General features: G+C 34.1%; 1 protein-coding gene across 1 annotated transcript in view; it reads left to right on the forward strand.

The window, feature by feature from the left end:
- Nucleotides 1-10,401, forward strand: part of MYO7B (myosin VIIB) — a 37,090-nt gene that overhangs the window by 2,326 nt on the left and 24,363 nt on the right. Inside the window, exons 3-12 of the mRNA XM_072407834.1 lie at nucleotides 570-691; nucleotides 1,090-1,232; nucleotides 2,393-2,506; nucleotides 3,780-3,933; nucleotides 5,435-5,511; nucleotides 6,608-6,727; nucleotides 7,664-7,806; nucleotides 8,315-8,525; nucleotides 9,062-9,197; nucleotides 10,008-10,168. Coding sequence (XP_072263935.1) covers nucleotides 570-691; nucleotides 1,090-1,232; nucleotides 2,393-2,506; nucleotides 3,780-3,933; nucleotides 5,435-5,511; nucleotides 6,608-6,727; nucleotides 7,664-7,806; nucleotides 8,315-8,525; nucleotides 9,062-9,197; nucleotides 10,008-10,168 — 1,381 coding nt within the window. The remainder of the gene's footprint in view (nucleotides 1-569; nucleotides 692-1,089; nucleotides 1,233-2,392; nucleotides 2,507-3,779; nucleotides 3,934-5,434; nucleotides 5,512-6,607; nucleotides 6,728-7,663; nucleotides 7,807-8,314; nucleotides 8,526-9,061; nucleotides 9,198-10,007; nucleotides 10,169-10,401) is intronic.

Consider the following 10,401-nt stretch of genomic DNA (forward strand, 5'->3'; position numbering starts at 1 on the left):
TATCTCCCCTTCTGAAAATGCTTTTTGTCTGGTTGCCTACACATGCCCTCTGTTACTGACCCCAAACCACAAAAAATTGGGTGATTGGGTGAATAAATTAGCCCTATTTTACATTATTGTCTACATTTAGTTGAACTAATTATTATTAATGACATCTGGTATTAATTACTTTCTGTTCACATGATTGAATAAGTGAAGATTCTAAAATCCTGAAGTAAATCATCTTCAAACTTTTTAAAACAGAAGAACATACCTAGGAGTTCCACATGTAGTGTACACTGGAGGCAAATATTGACAAATCGGTCATCCTTGTGATTCGATAAACAATGCTTACATATGGACGCTGACGTAATAAAAAATCATCCCTTTTTCAAGGCTGGGTCACTATTTTGTTTTTAAGAATTTTTAGCCAATAACTAAAAAAAATACAACATGCACAATTGCAGATTATGTTACTATGTAATAAACATGAACGTTGCAATTTAGTTATCAAAAGCATTGATGAATAGTGGCTTCTTAATTTTTGTTTTTTTTACTGTTTCTATCCATTTGCATGATTTTCATTTCAGTGGAGAATCTGGAGCAGGGAAGACTGAGAGCACAAAGTTAATGTTGCAGTTCTTGGCATCATCAACTGGACAACATTCCTGGATAGAGCAGCAAATTTTAGAGGCTAATCCTATCATGGAAGGTAAGCAGAGTGAATAAATTGTGATATGTGTACCCAGATGTCCCTGCTCTAAAAGCACAACATACAGCACAAGTGATTCCAGACACAGTTTGGAGCTAACTTCAATAACTAGCACATAGAAGATGCCTGATCAGGGTAAAATGTGTCAGAGTAAGTAAATGCTTAAGGGGGTTCACGCTGGAAGCAACATATTTCTTTTTGAGATGATGTCGCCAGTGTGTTGCTCAGTGTGCTGTTATAAATACTGGGTTTAAGGTTATGGACACTCTAGAGGGCAAGCTTTAGAGCAATAAGCAAATATGTATTATAGTTTTCCTTTTTATCACTTTTGTAGGCCTCAAAAGAGATTTTTTTTGTAGGTTGAACTTTCATTACCTTTGTTTTTTTTTACATTTCAGCCTTTGGAAATGCAAAGACCATCAGGAATGACAACTCTAGCCGTTTTGGTAAATACATAGAAATTCACTTCTCCAAGGACAACATGATCGAGGGAGCTCGTATCGACCAATTTCTCCTGGAAAAGTCACGTGTGTGTAGGCAGGTATGTCCGTTTAGACGTTTTCAATTTACTGCTACCATAGAGGACCATACCATAGTGTAATAAATCTTTCTGATTTGTCTGATCACACACATTTTACAATTTATTTTTGACAACTTCTTACTTTGTATAGTTGTTTCTTTTGTGTTTTCCTAAGTTTCTCCAGTGAATATAAATGATTGAGGCATCAGTGTTTTGATAGATCATTTACCATTCTCTCGGTTACATTTTTTGCATGGCTATGCTTTGCATATTTAGATCAACTTTCTTTCTTTCAAGTTTTCTTTTCAATCCCCCAGTTCTAAATTATTGATGTAAATTTCTAGTGTTTTGTGCTTTTTTTACATACTGATAATAAACATAAAAATAAGGAAATCATCTGTTTGAATTCCGTAATACAGAAATGTTTGCCAGTTAATCTAAGATTGGAAAATCAGATGTTTTGGCACCACTATATCTATATTGCCAACATGGTAGCAGGAAACTGAATGGAGATGGTAGCAAGCAAGTGTTGGTGTCATTAAATGCCTTTAGACTGCCATCTAATATCTAGAACCCCTCACTGTGATAACTCGTAAAACTATGTGTATTTTTGGGCATGGCACAAACATGCATGCCCCTCTTTACAGTTCAGAGTAGTGTTGTGTGACGACAATTGGCATGCCAAACAATATTCAAATTTGAGATTTAGGATGAATCAGTATTTGTATAATTTACTTGAGGAGACCATATCATTAGATTCTATTGAAGACCATGTAAATAAAAATACTATTTCACTGGAGGGTGCCTTTTGCCCAGCTTCTCCAATACTTTGTTTTCTAATAAATCCATCCAATATTTAGGGCTCTATTTCTAAAGTAAGGAAACTGACATTTGCTTAAACATTCCCTGATGGTCAAGGTGCTTCAATAGCAGTAACTGATTACCACAAGGAAATGTCAGATTCCCTTTTGTGTACATTTATTGTTTTAAATAATAGAAACTGAAGTGTCATAAACATAGTGGTGTTGTTTTGTTGCAAAGTCTTTCTAGAATGAGGTTGGCCCAATTATACATATGTTAAAAGTATATGCTAATTTGGCTCACTCTTAAGCACAACTATGTGCAGGAAAAAAGTTTTATTGTATATAGTAATTTTAATTGCCCTCATTCTTATTTATCAGGCTACAGGAGAGAGAAACTACCATATATTTTATTGCATGTTACTTGGCATGAGTTCGGAACAAAAGAAGCAGCTAAACCTTGGCGGTTGTTCAGACTACAAGTACCTGACTGTGGTAATGTCAATAATTTGCTTGAATACTTTATTTACATGATGTGTTATCTCAATAATTATGACGTAAATCAGTTCATTCAGTTATGGCATGCATGTACATATTGTAAAAGCTGCATGTACAGAAAGTTGCTAAAAAAAACAAAGTTCTGTGGTGCAGGGTACTGTAATGTGCAGTCAAACACCACAGCACACAGTGTGCTGTTCTAGAAAAATTGTAATTGTGTAACACACACAGGAAAAAACTTCAATATTATTGGATCATACAGCTTCACCTCCAGTAATGTGGTATACCTCATTCAATGTAACACATTGCTATATTGCAGAAATAGAATAGAAATTACAAACAAAAATGAATCTGCACAACACACACACATTAAGGAACATTTTTTCCTGTGGGGCAAAAAATCCCTAATGTCCCTGTGGAGTATCATTTTTTTTCCACCCTGACCACTCTATAGAAGGCAATAATGTTTTGATTATTAAATGAAACTTTAAAATGCTTAAAGAGGACCTAAACTCAAAGTTTTAACATTACATTAAAGGTTAGAAAACCCTTTTATATAAAGTAAAAATATTCTTTTTTTTAAATGCAACATTTTATTGGTGTGCAGAGCCTCCCTGGATACTTACCTCACGCCGGATACCTACGTCAGGAGGCTCCTGGCTTCTCCTTCTGCCTGATCTCGGGGCAGTTTCCTATACTGAAGGGAAAGAGATACCAATCTCATGCATGGGCAGTGAGATAGGATCTCTTTTTTTTCCCCTGTACAGCAGGCTAAGTCACCTGATCCCACAAGTGTGCAATGTAAGAACAAGTGACGTAGCCAGAAGAAGGACGAAGACTGAAGATAGCGGCACCTGGCTTTACCCCTGCACCAGAAAAAAAAAAGAATTCCTGGATGGTGCAGGGCCCGATTGAGGTAAAGTATAACGCAACCAAGGGATCTGTGGGATTAAAGGTAAATGTGATTTTTTTTATCTTTCGGTTTAGTTCTGCTTTAGGAGAAAGGAAAAACCTTTAAAATACCAAGGGTACAGCAGTCACCCAACGCCAAGGCTGATCCCCCTTTCATCTTCATTGAACAGAGCGGGTGCTTTGTGTATAGCGCTTGTTTGTTAATTTGTCACTATCTGTCATTGGAAAAAATCATGAAAAATTGTTTACAGTGACAAAAATTCTATGTGTGTAGGTAGCCTTAGTGCAAAACCATAAAGGATCACAGACAGCACTTAACTCTTTTGTTGGTAATTATTGTTTAAATTTCCTACTTTAGGGTAACTGCATAAATTGTGAGGGACGAAACGATACCAGGGACTACGCTGAGGTCCGTTCTGCTATGAAGATTCTTCTTTTCTCAGAGCAAGATCAGTCTGACATAAATAAACTGCTGGCAGCTATTCTTCACTTGGGCAATGTGGAATTCCAAAGTATGTTATGTGAATTATGTTTTTTAGTGATGTAAATGTTATATTCTTTATGCTGATATCTGAAATGTAAAATATATGACATATTATAAAATCACAAAGATTAATTTCTAAAACAGAAAAAAGCAGGCTTAGGGCTTGTTTTGATAGCATAGGTGTGACACCTGTTTGAGAAAATTCTGAAATCAATCAAAACTCAATTTTACAGGTGATCTACAGCTGACCTTTTTCTGATCTACATTTAAACAGCTTCAAACAGGCTTACATTACTTGACATTGTATGTATGGGTATGCAAAACACACTTGAACTAAACAAAAAGCCCTTCAACACTATAGCTGCAGACATGCAAAATGTAGTGATTTTTATCAAAAAATAATAAAAAAGAAAATATACTCTGCTCAGAATGCAAGTACTTTGAAAAAATAACGTGTCAAATATTTGAGTCTTTTACAATTATCAGTAACAAAATGTAAAGACTGCATTCTCTATGACTGTTAAAACATGACTGTTATAACTCTGGCATCCTTATTTCTTTTATATATTTATACAATGAGGCACTTCATATTTTAAAGGGAAGTTAGCAAGATAAAAAGTTTTTGGTAGTGCATCATGTCAATTATTAGAAAACATAGCTTGTTTTATTTTCTCTCATTGTCTAAAGTTGTAATAAAATACAAATAGGTCTACTTGAACCCATACAAGCTATTACAAACTGTCCAACTGTGCTCCTTTGTAGTGACCGGCAATGGGATTCTCCTACAGAATAGTTTTGCACAAAACACTAAGGTTTAATTTTTTATAAAACATTGATTCTGGCATTCACTGAAACATGCCCTGGTGGAAAATCAATTACTGCTATTGAGGCACATGGACCTGGAGGTTTTTCCACAAGTGAATGTTTCAGTCAATGTAAGATTCACTGCTTCATAAATAGACTCCTAATTCTTGCAGTGATACCTACCTTAAGTGGTATTTCAAACCAAGGGAACATATATATACCTTACATACAGAATTTATTGGATAGATCACAGAATATGCAGGAATCTCTTTTATACTGAACTCTAGATACTTTATAATGTTTTAAATACACCAAATATTTAAAAGAAATGTGTAATCCAAACTGAAATAATTTTGGGTTATGCTGTAGAATTTAAGACAAAGGGCATGCAATTCCTGCTTTCCATATTCATTGGTGCATAATTGTTGGAAGAGAACCTGAGTTTCTTTCTAAGGTTTTTTCAGTTTTTAAAGGTATTGCTCTTTTTTTACTGTTTATATATTGCTTTGTTATATACAAAAAAACCCAATCCAAAATAAAAAAGTAATCTTAGATACTGTGATATTCCACAGATTGTCCTCCTTCAGGCTGTAGAATTGCTGGTATATATAATTTTTTCTGCTTAATACAATTCAATTTTGGTATCTTTGTTGAATTATTTTTTTTATGTACTGCTTTAGTTTTTGTTTTACTGAATGTAGTCATTGTCCTTTTGTAACAATTAGGTGCAATGTACGGCAATCTTGATGGGTGTAATGTCTGTGAGTCCATCCACTTGTCTACTGTAGCTGCAATGCTTGAGGTAATTCTCAACATATTTGGTCTATCTCCCATTTCTTTGCTGCCCTGGCATCATTAATTGCAATTACAATGCTGACATAGTTGCCATCACTTTTTTTTTATTAGTGGCCTGTTTGGTCTGGCAAGCAATAAGTGAATAAAAATCGGGACCTAAAATTCAAAATATCACAAACAAGATCTGCTATCCATTTTGTAGGTTAGTGCATATGATATAGGAAGATTTCAGGTTAACTGGAAAGTTATTTTGGGCTTTTGTGGGATTTTTTATTAAAAATAATTCAAAATCCTGTTATAGAAGGATATAATTTTGCTTGGGATGATTTCCTTTGAAATAAATTAATTATTAATATGGAGTTTTATACCAGGGGCAATAAAAGGGAAATGGTGGTTGGTTATATTGTCAAATGGATTATGGCCACTTAAAAAAAAAATTTGATCTATATTTTGTAATATTATAACATTTTGTGACTTATGTACATTAAGGCATTTTTTGCTTTCTACATGTGTAGGAACTGCTTCCTGCTTATTATTGCTGCACTAATGTACAAAAATGCATATGCAGTACAAGTTCAAAAATCCGGCAACCTCCGGACCTGAGGTGCGCCAGATCTTTGAAAATTCAAGATTTTTGAAGGGTATATATGCTGTACATATTAAAATTAAATAACACTAAATGAATTGACACTGAATGAAAAGCAAATGACAATTTAATGTTCACCAACTAAATAAAACATTTTTACAGAATTTTAGCTCAACTACACAAAATAGTGCCTCTGAATTTTAATCATAACTGTACCTTCGCAAAGAAGCTAAATAGGAGATAGGCTGTCAGGATAATCATCTTCATGACTGACAGTAACAGCATCCTCAGCAACAGGAACAGCTTCAATTTATGGAGGAAAAGTACGACCTAACAGCTGATTCTGGAGTACAGCACCATCAAAACATAAACAGTGCCTCCAGAAAACAATGTGTAAATTTGAAAATGTGTTCCCAAATATATGCTGGAAAACTGAAGGATCCGGGTTATTGAAGGCCGGATTTTTGAATGTCAACTGTAGCGTACATTTAATGCCAGTTTTTCTGTTGTAATTTAGGTGAATGCAATGGAACTAAGAGATTGCCTTATCAAACACACCCTTATAGTGCGAGGAGAAAGTGTTTCCATGCCTCTGACATGTTCCCAGGCATCTGATGGCAGAGATGCTTTTACAAAGGTAATAACATTGAGCATCATTTTACGTCATGCTAGAAAATTACTGAAATATATATTGCTTCAGTTATAGACTACCTGAGGGCTGGATTTATTCTATTTGAACTTATAATTCTTTACATATGTTGTGATTCTGCATCACGTTAGATATGACATGCATGGTATATTAAACAGTGTAGCGAAGGAAGATGAACTCTGGGTTTTCTCACGTTTCATATTTCTGACTAATGGGAATTTTATTGGAAACCAAATATTTTGCATTATTTGTTTGTGTTTACCACAGAGCAATTGACAATTTGTTCCTAAGCCTTATAGTGAAAAGACATAATGATAAGTTAACCAACTAGAAATGTGTGACATTAAAAAACACATCAAGCAGTTGGTGATCTGACTGGCTCTTGATCACAGCTTAAATCTCTCTAATGGGTTTAACTAAAGTTTATAGACTAAATCACAGTATTATAGTATTTAAGTAGCATCAAGACTCTTGTGTGCTAGGATTTCCTAGGTAACTGTATGTAGGTTAAGACTATAAGGTCAGACGTGAAATTATTCAACAAGGTAACATAAGGGGAAAATGGTAAATCCAAATTTAAAAGATTTTGTTGGGAACTATTAACTAGAAAGAAGAAATTATTTCACAGGCAGACCCTTTCTAAGGTTCATCTATCATTCAACAAATTTTAACCAACAAATGGTAAAGTATTTTGAATCCTGGGGAAGAATAAGACTACATAAATCACATTGTACTGTAATTCTATTCTACTCCTTTGTATTTTATAATCACAAAGTTGTTTTTATTTTTCCAATTATATGGAATGTAATAAAATAGCATTTCAAAGAGGTTGCAAAGATGTCCCTAAACAACATTTTTGAGTGAAAAGGACAAAATAGCAAACATTCACATAACAAACTATCTTGTTTATGTCTTCTATTAAAGGGCATTTATGGCCGAATGTTCATGTGGATAGTGAACAAGATCAATGAGGCTATTTTTACGCCGCTGGACAAAGAAGTGCAAAATGAACGCAGGTCTATTGGATTACTGGACATCTTTGGTTTTGAACATTTTAATACAAACAGGTACTTTTAAAAAAGAAAATGTTTTAAAAAAATTTGGGCAATGGCCAGCAGAAAGTACAATAATAACTGGCTGTTAAGCTACCGATTGCCCTGTTACATCAGACAGATTGATTCTGTATTATTATGTCTTCATTCTGGCTGGACCCAATTAAGAGGTCTCCCCTTTCATTAAGCTCATTTCATTTTATGCAGTCAGCAATAAGCAGGTAACTGATTTAACTTACCCTTGCTTTTGAGTGCATAAACCTACATTCAACTCAGTTAAAATTTTACAAAAGTTTACAAAAACATTAAGTTTAGGATTGCATTACTAGACATATACTGAAAATTATATCAGACCTTCATCTAAAAAATTACTTCCTAAATCATTCACTTATTTTTTCCCACGTTTGGTATACGATGTGTTATTAGAACTTTTCTGAAGGATTAAACAAAAATGTGCAATAATAAACATCTGTGATTTATACTTTAGTCTGTCCTTCTCTTTTACTTCTCCTTTTCTTTTCAGCTTTGAGCAGCTCTGCATCAATTTTGCCAATGAGCATCTACAGCAGTTTTTTGTGCGTCACATATTTAAGATGGAGCAAGATGAATATTCTGCAGAGCAGATACAGTGGCAAATCTTGGATTACTCTGACAACCAACGCACATTGGATATCATTGCACTGCGGCCAATGAACATCATCTCTCTTATTGATGAAGAGAGCAAATTTCCCCAGGTAGGGATCTAACAGGAATCTTCCAAAAAAAAGAATGTAGTCTTACTGAAGCTCATTGGATAAGCAACAATGTGTTTTTACTAAAACAGAAAAAAGTCCAGTTAAATAAAACTAACTATTACTCGATATAACTTGAGCTGCATAAATGAGAATCTCCACAGACAGCGAAGACCGTAAATGTGTTTTTAATTTATAGCATAAAATGAGAAGAATAAAAGAATAATAATTTCAGGTAAACCTCACACATTACTAATGCAGACCTTATTCATCAAGCTCCTTACATCAATAATGTACAGAGCCTAAATCAACATGAACATGAACATAAACCATCAACATGCTAATGGAATAATTATTAAATAATACTTTTCAGTTTCCATTACATGCCTTTTTCTAGACCAAGTGACATCATGACTACTAACATCACTACTAGATCTTTGTTATTCTCTAAACAATGCAGGCAAATGCAAGCAAAGTTCTGTACATTAAAGTAGTAGTAGTATTTAACAATTTGTTTTTTTTATTTGTTTTTATTATAGGGAACAGATGCTACCATGCTGACCAAACTCAATAGCATACATGGCAAAAGTAACATTTACATTGCCTCTAAAAGTGTGCATGACACAAAGTTTGGAATAAACCATTTTGCTGGACTTGTTTATTATGAAACAGAAGGTGAGTATTATAAAAAGGATAATCAAAGCTGTTGATAGTGTTTAAGTAACATTTTTTTATGGTCACCACCGCATTCTTTATATCTTTGTCTGCTGTTTAAAACCATTTATTATTAAAACCATTATTGAGCAGAGCTATGATAATATGCAAACTAAGATCTATGGTGCTGTTTTGCTGATAATTATTAATCAATATATTACGATTCAGCTTTCAAAAAGAGTTGCTTTGTTACGGAAATGCAGTTTTGCACTACTCTTCTAATTCAGAATTATCAACACACACTATCCCTATCCAACTATCCTACCTACACAACCTACCCAGACCCATTACCCTTTTTGACTAGAGAAAATATTGCAAGTCACAAACCATAACACAGCAAAACAAGTAATAACTCAAAATAAAAATATCCTCAAGAAAAGTTTTTTCAATGCTCTCTCTTACTGAACACGCATGTTACAGGCAACATTGACAATGTTGTACTTATGAAATTCATTTCTCTTATAGACCCTGAATTATTAAAGTTCTCCAAGGCTGGAGAGAATACACTTTCATCAGTGGAGCTGAGTAATTGAGCAAACCTGGAATGGATTTCCTAAATTCAAGCAATTTGTTAGCTATTTGTTAGCAAATGTTTTTCAATCCTGGACCAGATCCATTCAAGGTTTGCTGGATCACTCAGCTTCACTGGTTAAAGTGTATTCTCTCGAGGCTTTGAGAACTTTAATAAATCAGGGCCAAAGATCTTGCTTTAGGACTAATGCACAATCACAGTTTTATGTATGTATAATGTTTTATATTTTTATGATTTAGGATTTCTGGACAAGAACCGTGACTTACTGAGTACAGATTTTATTCATATGATCCACTCTTCTACCAATAAATTCCTAAAGCAGATTTTCCAGCTGGATAAAAGTACCAACAATACTTCTATTCGTGGAATCTTCCGGAACTCAGGCCTCAATGGCCAAAAGGTTGGTATCATTGTTTCACTGAAACCTTATTTGTATCATACATTTTAGAATCTTTAAAAATTAGATGTAACAAGTCATAATGTTGTTTTTGCTACCCATAAATAATGTTTATTTGCCACCCATAGCCATTTTAGCTCCCTTCTTCCATTTAAAAAATTGAGGTAACTTTTAATTATTATTTAAGCCTTGATTTACTGCTCAGACTTTCTGCTCTGACATGGTTTGAAGAAGGG

This window comes from Pyxicephalus adspersus, chromosome 4 (genome assembly GCF_032062135.1).
Source record: "Pyxicephalus adspersus chromosome 4, UCB_Pads_2.0, whole genome shotgun sequence".
In the NCBI taxonomy this organism is placed as follows: Eukaryota; Metazoa; Chordata; class Amphibia; order Anura; family Pyxicephalidae; genus Pyxicephalus; species Pyxicephalus adspersus.